This window comes from Oncorhynchus mykiss, chromosome 30 (assembly GCF_013265735.2).
Source record: "Oncorhynchus mykiss isolate Arlee chromosome 30, USDA_OmykA_1.1, whole genome shotgun sequence".
In the NCBI taxonomy this organism is placed as follows: Eukaryota; Metazoa; Chordata; class Actinopteri; order Salmoniformes; family Salmonidae; genus Oncorhynchus; species Oncorhynchus mykiss.
In genome coordinates, this window is record NC_050570.1 from 20,671,158 (window position 1) to 20,690,734 (window position 19,577).

At 39.8% G+C, this 19,577-nt stretch overlaps 1 protein-coding gene and 1 non-coding gene across 3 annotated transcripts; both read left to right on the forward strand.

Annotated features, from left to right (window-relative positions):
• The first annotated feature begins 1,684 nt into the window (after positions 1-1,684).
• Positions 1,685-11,680, forward strand: LOC110521531 (serine/threonine-protein kinase PAK 2). Of its 2 annotated transcripts, none has more exons than XM_021599134.2 (15): positions 1,685-1,914; positions 5,183-5,515; positions 6,966-7,072; positions 7,226-7,373; positions 7,469-7,500; positions 7,820-7,939; positions 8,035-8,167; positions 8,285-8,348; positions 8,428-8,476; positions 8,726-8,838; positions 9,013-9,130; positions 9,328-9,427; positions 9,757-9,953; positions 10,112-10,249; positions 10,435-11,680. In XM_021599134.2, the coding sequence occupies exons 2-15, from the start codon at positions 5,326-5,328 to the stop codon at positions 10,519-10,521; spliced, it is 1,596 nt and encodes a 531-aa protein (XP_021454809.2). In that variant the 5' UTR covers positions 1,685-1,914; positions 5,183-5,325; the 3' UTR covers positions 10,522-11,680. The 2 variants fall into 2 exon arrangements, with proteins under 2 accessions (XP_021454809.2, XP_021454808.2); XM_021599133.2 differs by lacking the exon at positions 1,685-1,914 and adding an exon at positions 2,707-2,792.
• A 1,853-nt stretch (positions 11,681-13,533) lies between these two features.
• Positions 13,534-13,604, forward strand: trnag-gcc. Its single transcript has one exon. It is a non-coding gene; the product is annotated as a tRNA-Gly (tRNA).
• The last annotated feature ends 5,973 nt before the right edge of the window (positions 13,605-19,577 follow it).

A 19,577-nucleotide genomic window follows, 5' to 3' on the forward strand; every position in this document is an offset into this window, starting at 1 on the left:
AGTGCGACACAAATAACAACACAGAGTTACATGTGGAATAAACAAACATACAGCCAATAAAACAATAGAGAAAAAAGTATATATACAGTGTGTGCAAATGAGGTAAGATAATGGAGGTAGTAAAGAAGGGGGGAAATTAGTGGTTTCTGTGGTAGCATTAAGTGTGCAGGTGGAGCAATTGAAGTTGAGGATTCCTGGTGTTTGTGGTGCCCACCGTTTGGTGCGACGCAGACCCGGTAGTGAGAGGGATGAAACAGAGGAGTCACTGTCAGTCCTTTTGAGTTTTGAATCTCAGTTTTTACATGATAAAGTCATCTTAGAATGTATCAATTATCCTGTTAGATCTTGTGTGCCAGAGCCACTGCAATGTTTCTGGTGCAACATTTATGGTCATGTCATGTGTGTAGGAGGGAGATTCCAAGATGTAGGAAGTGTGCAGGAGAGCTTGTGTAATTTCGGTGTTGTAAAAGTTGTATGTGTCAACTGTAGGGGTGCCCATGTTTCTGGGGATCAGAAGTGTCCGGTGCGAGAGAGGCAGGTAGAGGTGGCCAGAGGCAGTGAATAAAGTAGAGGAAGATGGGTTGAGGGTGAGGGATCCCTGTGTAGTGTATCTGTGCCAGCACAGAGAGAGAGGCCAGTGAGTAGTATACACTACCGGTCAAAAGTTTTAGAACACCTACTCATGACAGCTAGGCACACTCTTGGCATTCTCTCAACCAGCTTCATGAGGTAGTCAACTGGAATGCATTTCAATTAACAGGTGTGCCTTGTTAAAAGTTAGTTTGTGGAATTGCTTTCCTTCTTAATGCATTTGAGCCAATTGGTTGTGTTGTGACATGGTTGGGTGGTATATAGAATACAGCCCTACTTGGTAAAATTCCAAGTCCATATTCTGGCATGAACAGCTCTGCTGCAGAGAACAAGTTTATTAGAGTTACCAGCTTCAGAAATTGCAGCCCAAATAAATGCTTCAAAGAGATCAAGTAACAGACACAACATCAACTGTTCAGAAGAGACTGCGTGGATCAGGCCTTCATGGTCAAATTCCTGCAAAGAAACCACTACTAAAGGACACCAATAATAAAAAGAGACTTGCTTGGACCAAGAAACACGAGCAATGGACATTAGACCGGTGGAAATTTGTCCTTGGGTCTGGAGTCCAAATTTGAGATTTTTGGTTCCAAAAGCTGTGTCTTTGTGAAACGCGGTGTGGATGAACGGATGATCTCTGCATGTGTATTTCCCACCGTAAAGCATGGAGTAAGGGGTGTTATGGTGTGGGCTTGCTTTGCTGGTGAAACTGTCTGTGATTTATTTAGAATTCAATGCACACTTAACCAGCATGGCTACCACAGCATTCTGCAGCGATACGCCATCCTATCTGGTTTTGGCTTAGTGGGACTATCATTTGTTTTTCAACAGGACAATGACCCAACACACCTCCAGGCTGTGTAAGGGCTATTTCACCAAGAAGGAGAGTGATGGAGTCCTGCATTAGATGACCTGGCCTCCACAATCCTCGACCTCAACCAAATTGAGATGGTGTGTGATGAGTAGGACCGCAGAGTGGAGGAAAAGCAGCCAACAAGTGCTCAGCATATGTGGGAATTCCTTCAAGACTGTTGGAAAATAATTCCAGGTGAAGCTGGTTGAATAGCTACCGCACAGTAGGTGGCAGCATGCACAAACAAAATGCCATGATACCAAAGAAGAAGAATCCACCCGGTCGACAAAGAATGACGAAAAAGTTATATAGGAACTGTTGAAATCATACATTGGTTTACTCTGTATATTCTGTAAACTCTACATCAAATCTTTATATATTTTTTTTAAATTTAACGTATGTACAAATTAAAGCTTTCACAGCGTCGAGGATTTGGACCCAAGTTTTCTGTTGTGTATGGAGTCTGTCTGGTGAGTTGCGAGTCGACATCATTGGCTAGCAAATAAAATACCCGTAAATTATTACCGGCACCGAGAAAACGCGCTATCTTATCTAGCTAATGTCGTTATGTTGCTTACCAAATGTACATCTGTATTGTCAAGCAGGGTTCGTTATTGTCTGGCGTTCGTCCTTGGAGATAAACTAGTTTGTTAATCTAGCGCTAGCAATAACAGCGCAAGCTAGCTAATTCACACTTCTAATGTTGTTAGCTAGCTAACTATATGCAATTAACGTTAGCTAGCTGGCTGACTGAACTCCGGACAACTGTTAGCCTAGCGAACTTTAGGTAGCTAGCTGGCTAACTGAACTCCAGACAACTGTTAGCCTAACTTGCTTTAGGTAGCTTAGTTGAAAAGGTAACATTGTTAGCTAACTAGCCTAGACTTAGTATCTTCGTGAAATCAGGCCTAACTATTTAGCTAGGTTCACCTGCAAGTATTACGTTTGATCTTTCACAGTGACTCTAGAATGCATTTTCCATCCTGGAAATGCACGTTTGGAAGTCATAGGGGATGATCTAGTTCCCTACTGTGTTGCACATTTCAGAAACCTTGACCTAACATTAGGTCAATGGTAAATAAAATAAAAATGTTATCCTTTATTTAACTAGGCAAGTCAGTTAAGAACAAATAGTTATTTACGATGATGGCCGAGTGAGAGAATTTGTATGTATTCCTCTACCTTCTTCTCTCCTTCCTGACTAGCTGAAGTTAATGATCTGAAAGGTGATTATGATGATGGTCATGATCATACCCAGTCGATTTATTGTGTTTCTCGATAGTCTGACATGGATTCCGCTCTTCATGTCCTCTCTTTCATCTGTGCTGGTCTGAGAAGATGGATACATGTGAGCAATATAGTGAACATCCTTTTGTAATGAATTGGCTTTCACCTGGTCACTTCTTTTACATCATAGATGGAGATGACAAAGGATATAATGAAAGGGAGACCGTTACATGCTAGTAATGTGGCTGCTTTTTGTGATGCTGCTTCTCCACCCAACCCTCCCTGTTGTTGATCTCTACTACAGAAATGATTAACCCTCTAAAAACCCACCATCGTCTGCACTTCTACTGCCTTTCTTAGCTCTGTATCCAGCACCTTTCTGAAAAATGACAGTAATTACTGTTGAGGGGCATATAATCAATTCTAGACCTACCTATTTTCTTGCCCAGTCCCTTCCTATTGCCTCTGCAACACACCCATCCAGTGTTGTTCTTCCCAGAATTACAGTACCGGTCAAATGTTTGCACACACCTACTCATTCAAGGGTTTTTCTTAATTTGTTTTACTTTTTTCTACATTGTAGAATAATAGTGAAGACATTAATACTATGAAATAACACATGGATTCATGTAGTAACCAAAAAAGTGTGAAACAAATTAAAATGTATTTCTTCAACGTAGCCACCCTTTGCCTTGATGACAGCTTTGCACACACTTGGCATTTTCTCAACCAGCTTCATGAGGAAGTCGATTCTAGATTTAATTTTGGATTGGAGATGCTTAATGTGAGTAACCAAAAAAGTGTTGAACAAATAGAGATTCTTCAAATAGCCACCCTTTGCCTTGATGACAGTTTTGCACACTCTTGGCATTCTCTCAACCAGCTTCACCTGGAATTATTTTCCAACATTCTTGAAGGAGTTCCCACATGCTGAGCACTTGTTGGCTGCTTTTCTTTCACTCTGCAGTCCAACTCATCTCAAACCATTTCAATTTGGCTGGGTTCTGGTGATTGTGGAGGCTAGATCATCTGATGCACCACTCCATCACTCTCCTTCTTGGTCAAATAGACCTTGCACAGCCTAGAGGTGTGTTTTGGATCATTGTCCTGTTGAAAAACAAATGATAGTCCCACTAAGCACAAACCAGATTGGATGGTGTATTGCTGCAGAATGCTGTGGTAGCCATGCTCGTTAAGTGTGCCTTGAATTCTAAATAAATCACTGTCACCAGCAAAGCACCCCCACACCATAATAACACCTCCTCCAAGCTTCACAGTGGGAACCACACATGCAGAGATCATCCGTTCACCTACTCTGGGTCTCACAAAGACACGGCTGTTGGAAACAAAAATCTCACATTTGGGCTCATCAGACCAAAGGACAGATTTCCACCGGTCTATTGTCCATTGTTCATGTTTCTTGGCCTAAGCAAGTCTCTTCTTATTGGTGTCCTTTAGTGGTGCTTTCTTTGCAGCAATTTGACCATGAAGGCCTGATTTATGCAGTCTCCTCTGAACAGTTAAGTTGTCTGTTACTTGAACTTTGTGAAGCATTTATTTGGGCTGCAATCTAAGGTGCAAGTAACTAATGAACGTATCCTCTGCAGCGTAGGTAACTCTGGGTCTTCCTTTCCTGTGGCGGTCCTCATGAGAGACAGTTTCATCATAGCGCTTGATGGTTTTTGCAACTGCACTTGAACAACTGCAACTGCACTTTCTGTATTGACTGACCTGTAATGGACTGTTGTTTCTCTTTGCTTATTTGAGCTGTTCTTGCCATAATATGGACTTGGTATTTTACCAAATGGGGCTATCTTCTGTATATCTTCTGTGTACCTTGTCACAATACAACTGATTGGCTCAAATGCATTAAGGAAAGAAATTTGACAAATTAACTTTTAACAAGGCACACCTGTTAATTGAAATGCATTCCAGGTGACTACCTCATGAATCTGATTGAGAGAATGCCAAGAGTGTGCAAATCTGTCAAGGCAAAGGGTGGCTACTTTAAAGAATCTCATATAAAATATATTTTGATTTGTTTAACTCTTGTTGGGTTACTACATGATTCCATATGTGTTCATAATTTTGATGTCTTCACTATTATTCTACAATGTAGAAAATAGTAAAACAAAGGAAAACCCTTGAATGAGTAGGTGCGTCCAAACTTGACTGGTACTGTGTGCGTATGTTTCGAGGGGGAATGACAATGTGTGCTATGATAGGAAATCTGCTCTAAGTTTATATCTCTGCATAGTCATAGGGGAATGCTGAAAACATGCCAGAGAGAAAATGAGTTCTGACAGAGCAATCTTCCTGTCTAGATAAAGGTGCTCCTCTGCGGTGTAAAGTCAGTTTCACCTCAAGATAAACATGAATAGGTTTAAAACCATAAAACTGGACTGCCTCTTCTAAAGCAAATACCACCTAATATGTTATGCAATGTGCATGTGCTCTTGTTCACCTGTCATTTTTGTGGTTAAACTGATCATGTCTCTGTTTATCTTGCAGATATCACCCCATGCTCTCCTTCTATTCTGATTCCCATTCCTGATTTCTCTGACCCACCTCTGTCTATTGTGCACATTAGCACTTTCTTTGCTCCTGTCTGTCTCTTTGTTACCCTCTTTCTGTCCTTCCCGCTCCCTGCGGCCATGTGTGATAACGGGGATCCCGAGGACAAGCCCCCAGCCCCCCCAGTCAGGATGAGCAGCACCATCTTCAGCACAGGCTCCAGCAAGGACCCGCTCTCAGCCAATCACAGCTCCAAGCCCCTGCCCTCGGTTCCGGAAGAAAGGAAACCCCGCAACAAGATCATCTCAATTTTCTCAGGAGCAGAGAAAGGTGAGACGCGAGTCCATAGAGGTGGTGCACTGGCAGGGGATCTAAAGCAGTGGTTCCCAACCTTTTTCAGTTACTATACCACCAACTGAATTTTATTCTGCCCAGAGTACCCCTGAAGTACCCCCTCGTGCATTATACCAGTAGGCCTATCGTCTCATGAGTCTTCTCAAGTACCCCTGGTGGATAGGCCCAGTACCCCCTGGGGTCCTAGTGTCCCTGGTTGGGAACCTGACGGAATGGGTGTGGATCCAAATTTTCTGGACCATCTTACAGACAGCCAAAGGTCCCGAAGCTTCTGCGCATATTAGATTCTGCTCATGTTTGATCAAAGCTGAATAAATGTCTGCAAGATCACACGGTAATGATATCATTCTACATAACAGTACCGAATAGAATAGTATTACGCAGGGATGGGGAACTGGCGGCCTGCGGGTTTTGAAGTCACTTAGATCAATTCCCTCAGTCGGGGTCAGAATAGTTAGAATAGTAGAATACACAAGGTGCAATTTTGAAATTTGTTTGTGCATCAGCAGTTTTACTCTTATGTCAGTCAATTAGCCCATGTCTACTAAAATGTGTTAGCTGGCAGTTAGTTTTCTAAGTTAAACTATCTTAGCTTGTTGTCATGGTTGAGTTACCAGCTGGGGGGCCCCATTGATTTTTATTAGTCAGTCTCACTCAGATATCATATTCAAAACTGTGAAAATTTCACTCCACCCTATGGTAAAATGTGTAAAATTGCAGGATTACAGTATTTTGTGGCCCCCACTCCCTTCAAAGTTGCTGATCCCTGGTATAACGTTATTGGAATACAAAAAAACACCTAATTTCTTATAAGATTTTAGGATGATTGTGCGAATGGTCGCATTTTTCTGTCATGCCCGCGCCACTAGACAAAATAAGTGCTTTGATTGGAACTAAACACGAGCTATGCTCCAGTTAACATAATCTGCTCTAAAATTTGCTCTCTGTACATAATTCAAAACAACACTGTATAGCTCAAGAAGATCTAACCTAAATGCATATCTCTATGAACCTGGTTGAGATCAAATGGTTGGTATGCTGCATGGGCGTTTTACCGCTAGAACTTGAAAAAGTATTACTCACAATTGACAGTGAGAAATGTGAAAGTAGAGAAATGCATGTGCAGAATGTGATTCGGATCTACAGCTCTGGGGGAAAAAAGATCCAGGGGGCTGGATGGGACAGTTATCTATGGAGCCACAGCCTCAGTCATTTTTTAAAAGGTGCATTAAGAGGCTACATTTCATTCAGTGTATCTTAGTTCAGAACCAATCCATGTTATGTTAGTTTCCATCTGTATGCGTCAGACTATCCAGTGACGGGAGCAGTTGAGTTTCGGTCTTTCCGATTTCAGTCTATCCGTTGTTAGATCTGATTACATTTATTAACAGAGAATGTAATGATGGTTTATTTGATTGACTTTCAGGTGGTAGAAAGAAAGACCGGGACAAAGAACGACCAGAGATCTCTCCTCCTTCAGACTTTGAACACACTATCCACGTTGGCTTTGATGCTGTCACTGGGGAGTTCACTGTGAGTAGGGTCACTTTCATCTGACTTTTCAACTCTTATTCCAGGGATACTCAAATCCCAGCCTGGAGGACCATAGTACTGCTTGTTTTTGATTCTACCCGAGTTAGTTGATTGACCCCTGACCCCATCTCTTTGTATCCTCCTCTCTGATAGGGCATGCCAGAGCAATGGGCACGGCTCCTCCAGACGTCAAACATCACCAAGTCAGAGCAGAAGAAGAACCCCCAGGCTGTTCTTGACGTGCTCAAATTCTATGATTCTACAGGCAACGGCCGCCAGAAATACCTCAGTTTCTCCTCTGGTGAGCTTTCTCATGGATGACACTTTGCTGTTTTCTAAGATTGTTATGGACTCTTTCAAGACTGCAATTATTTCCCTCTCCCTTTTCATTTTTAGAAAAGGATGGTTTCCCTGCAGGACCCCACTCTGTAAGTACTGGCTTCTTTCTAGTTATTACTTCAAAATCTGTCCCTGTTGTCCCTGTTCTGCCCCTGTTGTCCGGGCGCGAAAGATGTGGATGTCGATTAAGACAGCCCCCCGCACCTCTCTGATTCAGAGATGTTGGGGTAAATGTGGAAGACACGTTTCAGTTGAAGGCATTCAGTTGTACTGACTAGGTATCCCGCTTTCCCTTACTAGCTACCTGAATACTATGGGGCTGGGATTTGTTGGTCCTTGACCTCATTCATAGCACCCCTGAAAATATGTGTGGGCTATATATGAAATGTCTTATCTTTTCTGCAATAGCCGGTCAAAAAGGGCACGGAACCCTCATCGATCATTATCAAGGACATTGATGATGATGATGATGATGATGATGAAGCTCCTCCACCCATTGTGGCACCACGTCCCGAATACACTAAGAGTGTGAGTAATTTTGACTGGAGCTCACCTCAATTTTATTTTGCTCTTGCTCACAATCGCTCATTCCCTCATTCTTATTGTGTGTGTTTCTGCTGCAGGTTTACACTCGCTCCGTCATTGACCCCATCCCTGCTCCAGCCACGTGTCCAGATGGAGACGCAGCCTCCAAGGGTCTAGACAGACAGAAGAAGAAGGGCAAGATGTCAGATGAGGAGATCATGGACAAACTGAGTAAACACACTACATTTCTTACATTACCAACATGACAATTTTACTGGTAGTTATTAATATAACTCTCTTGTCAGGAACATTTAGTATTGGTCTGTATAACTTTATCTTTGCCCACAGGAACTATTGTCAGCATTGGAGATCCCAGAAAGAAGTACACAAGATATGAAAAAATTGGACAGGGGTAAGTTAATTTGAAGGTGGTAATTGGGGTGTATTGTGTGTGTCCAAGTTATTAAAAATATGTAACCGTCTCCACACAGGGCTTCAGGGACAGTGTTCACAGCCATTGACGTCGCCACTGGACAGGAGGTAAAGGGGAATTAAGGGTTGTCATTGGTTGACTGACCAGGGATAGGTGGATTGAGGAGAATAGTAAAGGGTAGGAGACCTTGAGAGTTGAGGAATGATGTTCAAAGTGCGGCAGAGACTAGATACAGAGAGACAGAAATGGGGAAAGCGTTTGAAAACTGTAAGCCTGGCAGGAGTTGAGAGATTGCAGGATAACTAATTTTAGAGGATCATTTTGAACCTTTCCTTATTTCTGGCTGTTTTTCACAGGTGGCCATTAAACAGATCAACCTACAGAAGCAGCCCAAGAAGGAGCTGATAATAAATGAGATTATGGTGATGAAAGAGTTAAAGAATCCGAACATTGTCAACTATGTAGACAGGTAATGGAATGGTCAAATATATAATTAAGCTTAACAGCACTAACTTTGGTGTAAGTTGGGGGTGCCAAACCTAACTTTCTGGTGATGGTGGAACACTACTGGGTGTACGATATTGTACAATACAATATACCCTAACAACCTCTCTGGCTTTGGTGTCTTGTGTGTGTTTGTTAGTTTCCTGGTGGGAGAGGAGCTCTATGTGGTGATGGAGTATTTGGCTGGTGGTTCGCTGACTGATGTGGTGACAGAGACCTGCATGGACGAGGCTCAGATAGCTGCTGTCTGCAGAGAGGTGACAAGCTCTTATACGGCACACTGCATTAACCTTGACCTGTTTACCCTTTAACAGTGGCTGGGTGGGTAACTTGTGTGTTCACATTTAGAGCCTTTATTTTATGTGGAAATATTGACCGTTGTTTCTTCATCCCCTCTCGCTCCATTGCACGCTCTCTCTCTCTTTCTCTCTGCCATTGGTTTCCCCATCTGAAGTGTTTACAAGCACTGGAGTTCCTTCATGCGAACCAGGTCATCCATCGTGACATCAAGAGTGACAACGTGCTACTGGGAATGGATGGCTCTGTCAAGCTCAGTGAGTCTCCCTCTCCCACTAAACAACCCCAGGCTAGCCATGGCCTATGTAGAGGAAGTAACAGCCCTAATAGTTGGGGGTGGAAATTTACCTTATTGAAAGTCTGCGGGTATATGGATTCGCTTTGATATTGTGAAACTGTTCTATATTCATATTTATAGCTGGAATTTGCCATCTGCATCCTATGAAAGATAAGTACCAATTTGGCAAGGATAGTTAACAAATGACTATTACAAGCTGGTGCTACTGTTTGTACTGCTACCCTTCAGTCCCTCACTAACATATGTCTCCATCTCTCTCTGAATTCCACCTCCCTTCTCTCTGTGCAGCCGATTTTGGTTTCTGCGCCCAGATCACTCCAGAGCAGAGCAAGCGCAGCACCATGGTGGGTACGCCTTATTGGATGGCTCCTGAGGTGGTGACCCGGAAAGCCTATGGGCCTAAGGTTGATATCTGGTCCCTGGGCATCATGGCCATTGAGATGGTTGAGGGGGAGCCTCCATACCTCAATGAGAACCCGCTAAGAGTAAGTGAACCAAAGAGCAGCATCCTCCTAAAATTCAATTTATTTCTTTTACTATATCACAGTGCATCAAAAGCTAGTTCCATAGTGATACTGACATGGATGTAACATACTTTTCCAGCACCTCACAGTTCTCCTCTTCCCACTCTCCTCTCCCCCAGGCACTGTACCTGATTGCCACAAATGGGACTCCAGAACTTCAGAACCCAGAGAAACTGTCTCCCATATTCAGAGACTTCCTTAACCTCTGCCTGGAAATGGATGTGGAGAAGAGAGGTGGGGGCAAAGAGCTGCTGCAGGTGATGACCCATCCTATCTATGGCTTCCTTTGTGATTTGCTCTTCTACTCTTGTGTCAACTTGACTGGTTGGATTTGGCTGTATATACTCCTCCATCATTACCCTGTCTGCATGTACTACAATAGAGATGAGCTTCAAAGTTAACCCTTTACTCTCGTTCTTCTCCTTCTCTTCTTTTTGTCTAGCATCCCTTCCTGAAGCTGGCAAAACCCCTGTCTAGTCTTACACCTCTAATCTTGGCTGCTAAGGAGGCCATGAAAGGCAACCGTTAACCGAACAAATAGAACATACAAACAACGCTGTGCCAGATCTGTGCCAACTGTTTAGGTTTTGTGCCAGATAATAGGCTGTGACACCACCATGCTCCAGTCTGATAAGCCCTGACAACCCTCACTGTGAAGGAGACCAAAAACATCCAGAACACTACCCACCGCTGGCCATATGAACTCTGATTCTCACTCAAATCTTTGAAGACTTTATTTTGTACAAGAAAACATTGGCGGTGGGTCACGTTGGGGCTTAATTTGTATTTAACATGGAATGAGCATAGCTATCTAGTTCCTACTTTTTGGAAGAAATATCACTGCCTTAAATGCAAAACATTGCCCAATGCAGGGGTAGGCAACCTCCTGTTCCAGGAGTGCCACAGGTACTTCAGGATTTTGTTCCAACTAGGCACCACACCCGACCAACTGAGCTAAGTTCAGCGATTGCCTAAATTCAACACACCTGGTCTTCCAGGTCGGTTAAATCAAAAACATGAAGTGCCTGTGGCACTCCAGGACTAGGGTTGCCTACCCGTGGCCTAATGTATTGTTGATTGTGTCATGTTGGTTTGTTTCTCCGTTTTTACTGTCATTGTAGTTTCCTCTACAGCTAGTTAGTGTCCTCTTAATCATTTTGATACTTGAATTTCATGTGTCCTGACTGATCATGTTATGGGCCTATCATTTAATGAAAACTGTTATTCCACCTGGTGCCTGACGTAATCTTTGGATTATTCTCACATTTGTTATAGGAAAGACATTTCAAAACATTTCTATTATTACAGTGAATGTGGTGATATTGATGATGATATAGGGTTGCCTCATTTGGCAGTCTAACCAGTGATTTCCTCTTGTATCATTAGCCTCTTCTTGGTAGTGGAGGTGCAATTTATGGGCAAATTCAATTGTAGAATGACAGGGTTTATTCTAGCTTGTGCCGACTTTCTTTGTTCTTATTAAAAATGGAACTATTGTACATGTCGAATTCTGTACTTTTTGTCTAATTCAGTGCTGAAGCTAGGAAGATATGGATGTCAGGCCAGGTAGCTTTGTAGGCTAGAGAAGGCAATGTAAATGTACTGTTTCTTTGTTTTCTATTTGAATAACTAACAATCTGATAATTGTCTGCGAATTCTAGTAAATGCAGCTGTTAATTTTGTCCTTATTCTTGATTTATTGTTATCTGTATACATTGACTCTTAAATGGAATGGAGACCATCCAAGAGTGGGCTCAAGGAATGATACTCCATGAGAACATCATTTTGTAGCTATTCAATTTGGATCAAAAGACAGACATTTGTTTTTCATAAAACACCTTATGATTTTGGTTGTCTTAACTCATGCCTTTATATACACTCCCCTCCATATGTATTTGGACAGTGAAGCTAACATTTTTGTCTCTACTCCAGCGTTTGGGATTTGAGTTCAAATGTTTTAAATGGGGCGACAGTAAACGGTGACTTTCTGTATTTGAGGGTTTTACCTTTAGAAATGAAAGCACTTTATGTATCTAGTCGCCCCCACATGAAGAAATCATATAAGTATTTGGACAAATTGATTTCTAGTGTATCAAGGTAGTCAAAGGTTTAGTATTTAGTCACATATTCCTTGCACACAATGACTACATCAAGCTCTACAAAGTCGTTGGATACATTTGCAGTTGGTTTAGTTGTGTTTTGGGTTATAAAATAAAAGCTGACATTCTGTACTGTCACCTAATCAAGGATCTTCAAAATCTAGGGTTATTAGATTTATCCCTGGGCACACAAAGCTCCACTATTTATTAGGCCTACTTTTTAGAAAACAATTATTTTACCTGGGCTACAACACAGTGCAATGAGGAATGTATTATTGTTATCAAGTGAATACACAGTTATTATACACTGCAGTGAGGTAGGCTAATTTGAATAACCACTCATACTTCCTGTTTTGTTTCATGCCAAAATAACTGCATAGGCCTGATTATGCAACCGTGTGGGTCTATTCTCCACAACTTAGAAGGTCCAGAAAGGTACATTAGCAGGCCACTCGTTTGGTGTTGGCCTTTTTTTTCAGGATGTAGCTGGTGTTAAAATAATAGGCTTACTATAAAAAAATATGTCTTCTCCTTCCAACTCCACTCCTGTTAGGCTACAGCATTATCTTCCATTCAGCAAGCTCCAGCTCTCCTCCAATAGTCTAATAGTAGTAGGAGGAGCAGAACGAGGAGGAGGTCGAAATAAGTGTCCAACAAGCTTTAAAAGGAATAGCCATGGCAGCGGAGAGGCCAGGTGCGTAATTGCGCAACAGAACAATGAAGACAGACATACTCGAAGTAGCCTATAGCCTAAGTTAGAAGCGTATGCATATTATCCCATAATTCATAAGCTTAATGTTAGGCTTAATAATGCGGTGAATATATCCAGTCAATTTACACAGCGAAATAAAAACAAGTTTATCAGATAATGAAATCATAGGTAGCTACCTACACTGTGCGCTCCCAAGGCTGCGCTGAGTGCCCTCCCTCCCAGAGCTCTGGTATGCAGCTCGAAATGCTACCCAATTGTTTCAGTTTTTTTATGAACAAGAAATGTATCCTACGTAGGCTACAACAACACAATGTAATGAAGAATGTTAATATTGTTTTCAAGTGAGTACAAAACTCTACTCTATGCTGTAAACTGCAGTTAATAGCCTAAGGCATTTAAATGACTGCTCAAAAACATGCATATTCATTTCAAAATAACTGCATCTAGCCTGCTTAATTGGACAGTCAGTCATGGGTACTTTCTCTGCAGTTTAGGTCCAGACACATTAGCAGGACTGTATAATATGGTGTATTTTGTCATGAAGTATCAGCTAACATAAACATGTTAATGCAAGGATTTGTAGTTTCTGCGTTTGTCTGCCATGTTTTCATAAAAATGTTTGAGAATGAGGTGAATAACATGTTTTCTTACTACAACGGTCATTACTATATATTCGTCAAATACCGTATTATTATACTGTTAATACATTTTGCTTTTCTACAAAAAGTAAGCATTGGTGGTTCAGTGGTAGAATTCTCGCCTGCCACGCGGGAGGCCCGGGTTCGATTCCCGGCCAATGCATCAATATGTTTTGCTTCCATTATCCACTTTATTTTCCTTATCTGTTCTTCGCTCTTTTTGTAGCATTCTTTAAAAATATGTATCATGATTTGAACAACTAAGGGTAGCTATAGCTGGCTAGTATTGTTGATTAATATTATAAAACTCAACTTTTTTATTTTTTATTTTTTATTAACAAATATCAACAAACAAAAGAAGAATAGTCACATGCAAATAAGCATACATACAAACTATTTACATTGCCAGGAATCCTAAACAAACAAATCATATTCATTAATTATATAACACGTTTTAATGGCATTTTTGTTTTTCATTTTAGTTAAAGTAGTGCCATACTGTTTAAATTAAGTTATAAAGTAAAACAAGTTAGGTTTTGAATTAGACCATTTGCATTTGTGAATATGAAATTGACCTAGTATTATTAGCAGTTGAATTAAATATACTACGTCTTTATCAAAGTCAGAATTCCTGAAATAAAACATTATATCAAAACCATTAAATAGTACAAGCTGTCCTATTTTTTTTGTAACAAAATTCTGTATGTCAATCCCAAAAAACTCGACTATAAATACAGGCAAAAAACAAATGCAAAATGGTCTCCTTCTCCATTCCACAGAAATCACATTTATAGTTAATATTCAGCTTGAATCTTTCCAAAACATGTTTCACAGGATAAATTCTATGTAACATTTTAAAATAAACTTCCTTTACCTTGTTACTGATACAATATTTGTTCTCAATTTTCCATGCTTTCCCCCATTGTATATCACCATAGATATTTGACCAAAATAATCTTGCTGAGGGAATTGTAGTATCACAAACAATCAAAAACAATTGCATATTCTTTCGGGGTTATTGGAATTTTAAACGTATCAAGAAATTCCCTATATGAGAGTAGATATCCATCCTCATTCAGTAACTGACCAACCAAAATAATTGTATTCTCAAACCAGTTACGAAAAAAAAGAGACTTATTTTTAAATCATCTTTGTTGTTCCATACAGTGCCTTGCGAAAGTATTCGGCCCCCTTGAACTTTGCGACCTTTTGCCACATTTCAGGCTTCAAACATAAAGATATAAAACTGTATTTTTTTGTGAAGAATCAACAACAAGTGGGACACAATCATGAAGTCGAACGACATTTATTGGATATTTCAAACTTTTTTAACAAATCAAAAACTGAAAAATTGGGCGTGCAAAATTATTCAGCCCCCTTAAGTTAATACTTTGTAGCGCCACCTTTTGCTGCGATTACAGCTGTAAGTCGCATGGGGTATGTCTCTATCAGTTTTGCACATCGAGAGACTGACATTTTTTCCCATTCCTCCTTGCAAAACAGCTCGAGCTCAGTGAGGTTGGATGGAGAGCATTTGTGAACAGCAGTTTTCAGTTCTTTCCACAGATTCTCGATTGGATTCAGGTCTGGACTTTGACTTGGCCATTCTAACACCTGGATATATTTATTTTTGAACCATTCCATTGTAGATTTTGCTTTATGTTTTGGATCATTGTCTTGTTGGAAGACAAATCTCCGTCCCAGTCTCAGGTCTTTTGCAGACTCCATCAGGTTTTCTTCCAGAATGGTCCTGTATTTGGCTCCATCCATCTTCCCATCAATTTTAACCATCTTCCCTGTCCCTGCTGAAGAAAAGCAGGCCCAAACCATGATGCTACCACCACCATGTTTGACAGTGGGGATGGTGTGTTCAGCTGTGTTGCTTTTACGCCAAACATAACGTTTTGCATTGTTGCCAAAAAGTTCCATTTTGGTTTCATCTGACCAGAGCACCTTCTTCCACATGTTTGGTGTGTCTCCCAGGTGGCTTGTGGCAAACTTTAAACAACACTTTTTATGGATATCTTTAAGAAATGGCTTTCTTCTTGCCACTCTTCCATAAAGGCCAGATTTGTGCAATATACGACTGATTGTTGTCCTATGGACAGAGTCTCCCACCTCGGCTGTAGATCTCTGCAGTTCATCCAGAGTGATCATGGGCCTCTTGGCTGCATCTCTGATCAGTCTTCTCCTTGTATGAGCTGAAAGTTTAGAGGGACGGCCAGGTCTTGGTAGATTTGCAGTGGTCTGATACTCCTTCCATTTCAAGATTATCGCTTGCACAGTGCTCCTTGGGATGTTTAAAGCTTGGGAAATCTTTTTGTATCCAAATCCGGCTTTAAACTTCTTCACAACAGTATCTCGGACCTGCCTGGTGTGTTCCTTGTTCTTCATGATACTCTCTGCGCTTTTAACGGACCTCTGAGACTATCACAGTGCAGGTGCATTTATACGGAGACTTGATTACACACAGGTGGATTGTTTTTATCATCATTAGTCATTTAGGTCAACATTGGATCATTCAGAGATCCTCACTGAACTTCTGGAGAGAGTTTGCTGCACTGAAAGTAAAGGGGCTGAATAATTTTGCACGCCCAATTTTTCAGTTTTTGATTTGTTAAAAAAGTTTGAAATATCCAATAAATGTCGTTCCACTTCATGATTGTGTCCCACTTGTTGTTGATTCTTCACAAAGAAATACAGTTTTATATCTTTATGTTTGAAGCCTGAAATGTGGCAAAAGGTCGCAAAGTTCAAGGGGGTCGAATACTTTCGCAAGGCACTGTATAAAGTATCTGTGAGGTGAAAAATTGTGTTTATACGCTAACATGCAATATAAAATTTCTTGCTTACAGAATTTGGCCAACTTTACTGGGATTTTATCAACATCAAAATTACATTGAAGCAAAAATTCTAAACCACCAACAGAGTCAAATAAATACTTAGGGAAGACATTCCAAATACTGTTCTGGTTCTTAACATACTTCAGAATCCAATTTATTTTAAAAGTATTATTTAGAGTATTGAAATCTAAAACCTCAAGACCTCCTTGTTCTTGGGTATTAGTGAGAATATATTTTCATAGATGGTGAGGCTTGTTCCTCCAAATAAAATTATAAAGAATCTTATCTAAGTCCTTTACAATTTTAGGGGATAATTCAAGTGATAACGAGACATAAACCAATCTGGATAACCCTTCTGCTTTGGACAATAAAACCTGACCGTATAATGAAATATCTCTCAGCAACCAGAGGTTCAATATATTCTTTATTTTCTCAATAATGGGGTTAAAGTTAATTCACTCCTTTGTTTTTTATCCTTGCATATAGCAATTCCAAGATAAGGTTATCTTTCATTGGGATACCATATACTTCCTGTAAAACACAATCCTTGAGTGGAAATAAGACTGACTTATTGATATTAATAGGAGACTGCTTTAGAAACCTCATGCCTGTTTCTTAATAATATGGTGGTATCATCAGCCAGTTGACATAGTTTAAATTCATTGCGAAGTGCTGAAACACCTTGAAAACTCCCTTTCTTGATATGAAGAGCCATAATTTGAGTAACCAATAAAAATAAAAATGGACTAACACGGCCAATATCAAATCTTTGGGATGTCCCGTGAGCTAATTTTACAGAGCTAGTAGAACCACTATATAAAGTTTGGACTGCTTTCAAAAAAAAGTCACCAAACCCCCCAAATATGTATTGCTTTGAACATAAACTCATGTTCTACAGTGTCAAAAGCTTTATAAAAATCAACAAACATAAGAAAACTATCATCAAGGATGAGGTCATTATAGTCAATCACATCTAAGATCATCCTGATGTTATTACTAATGTGTCGACCATGCATAGAACCAGATTGTTCTTCATCAATTATATGATGCAAGCCTTGTTTCAACCTCTTAGCAAATAATTTCCCATCATTATTCAACAGGCTAATGGGTCTCCAGTTGTCTATATAAAGAGTATCCTTATTAGGTTTGGGAATCAAAGTAATTACACCTTGCTTTAAGGAAGCCGGTAACTCCCCCTTTTCTATTGATTCTTGAAACATAGCAAGAATGAAAGGAATCAATTTATCATTGAATGCTTTATAAAACTTGCTTATTAAACTATAATGTCCAGGGGACCTATTGTCCTTAAGGCTTTTAATACAGTCTTTTATCTCAATTTCAGATAACTCATTATCACAAAAATCCCTGAAATCATTATATATCTTCTTAGCAATGTTTGCTACATTGTCCAAGAAAATATATATATTGGAAGTAGACTGGGCATATAGATTCTGATAAAACTGGGCAACATGCTGTGAGATTTCTTTGGGATTTTCATTGGGAGTATTATTAATCATTAATTTACATATGGAAGTATTTTTCGCCTGCACTTTTTTCTGAAGTAAATAAATATTTTGTATTTTTCTCTCCCTCTTCCATCCACAAACGCTCCCCGGGCCTTTTCCTCGTAGATACAGTCTAACTGCATTTGCAATGATGATAGCTCCAGTAATTCCTGATTAGTTAGTTCAGTTTTTTTTAGTATAATCCATTATTCCCTATATGATGTCATATTCTTTCTCTTGGCATGAGCAATTTCTTTCCCCATTGAAATAGCCTTATATCAAATTTCATTAGCTCCTAGTAACTTCCAAATATATTCATAACACTGGCACAATTACAGTATTTATCAATATATCCTGCTACTTCCTTCTTAAATACTTCACGCTCTAACCACCGGCAGCGTAGCCTAGTGGTTAGAGCGTTGGACTAGTAACCGGAAGGTTGCGAGTTCAAACCCCCGAGCTGACAAGGTACAAATCTGTCGTTCTGCCCCTGAACAGGCAGTTAACCCACTGTTCCCAGGCCGTCATTGAAAATAAGAATTTGTTCTTAACTGACTTGCCTGGTTAAATAAAGGTAAAATAAAAATAAAAAAAATAAAAAAACCCTCGGGTAGTCTTGTTAATTTTCCAGTAACCTTTACTAACTTTTTTTGTTGACAAACTATGCATATTTATCTTTATTGAAATCCCTTTGTGGTCTGTTAAAATCGATGGTTCAATCGAGCCTGTATCAACCTTGTCAGCCATATCTTCAGATATCAGCCAGAAATCAATAAGGCATTGTATAGATACATCTTTGGTACTCCATGTAAACATAATCTTATCTGGGTTCTTATGTCTCCAAATATCTAGAACACCTAACCTTAGACATATATTCCTTTCCTCACAAACATAATTGCTATCCTTAGGTGGCTTCTATCTAGATTATCATGTAATACTGTTTTAAAATCTCCACCCCATATTACTTTTGCCAATGGAAATTTAGACATAATTTTACTTATTTTCCTCTCAATGTCTCTAAATTAAATACAGTTACTTGACTTGTTATTGGAAGCATAAGTATTTACAACAATGAATTGAATGTGGTTGACATCTACCAATAGTATAATCCATCTCCCTGTATTATCTGCTTCTTGACTCAATATATGACCCTTATTAAAGTTGCCATTTAAAATAGCGACACCTGCTGACCGATTACTACCAAATGAAAACCAAATATCATTCCCCCATTCACACTTCCAAAACGCAGTATCTGTGGAACAGGCATGAGTTTCTTGAATGAAATAAAAGTCGGCACTCTTACCCTTACAATACAAAAATAAAGATCTCCCTTTCAAAATATTACGGATTCCCCTGGCATTAATAGAAAAAAACAGAAATGGACATTTACTATCACAGTGACTTAATGAAGAATATTAAACTTGTATACGTTCACATGAATCAGGTTCTCACAGAAAGAAAGGTTCTTACTAGTTGTAAATAAAAACAGTCATTTACACCACCAAGTGGTTGACCTAAATTATATATATATATATATATATATATATATATATATATATATACATACACACACACAAATTGCAAATAACGTTGTACCATAGATTGGTAAAACGAATAGCCATCAAGCTAACATTAAGTGTCAGAGCGAGTTTCCCTGCCATAAATTATTTTTATAAAAAAAGTTCACACAAACAATGATCCTTTCCTCAATAAATATAATGTTGAATCAGATGCAAATATACTCAGTCCTGCACAACTCACTTCATAAATCCAGCAGTCATCAAGCTA

What these genes read in the sequence shown, in the direction of transcription:
- LOC110521531 (XM_021599133.2), top strand. An exon ending in TTTCTCAGGAGCAGAGAAAG is followed by an intron (nt 5,516 to 6,965) that starts GTGAGACGCGAG and finishes ATTGACTTTCAG; the next exon opens with GTGGTAGAAAGAAAGACCGG. An exon ending in TAGCTGCTGTCTGCAGAGAG is followed by an intron (nt 9,131 to 9,327) that starts GTGACAAGCTCT and finishes CCCCATCTGAAG; the next exon opens with TGTTTACAAGCACTGGAGTT.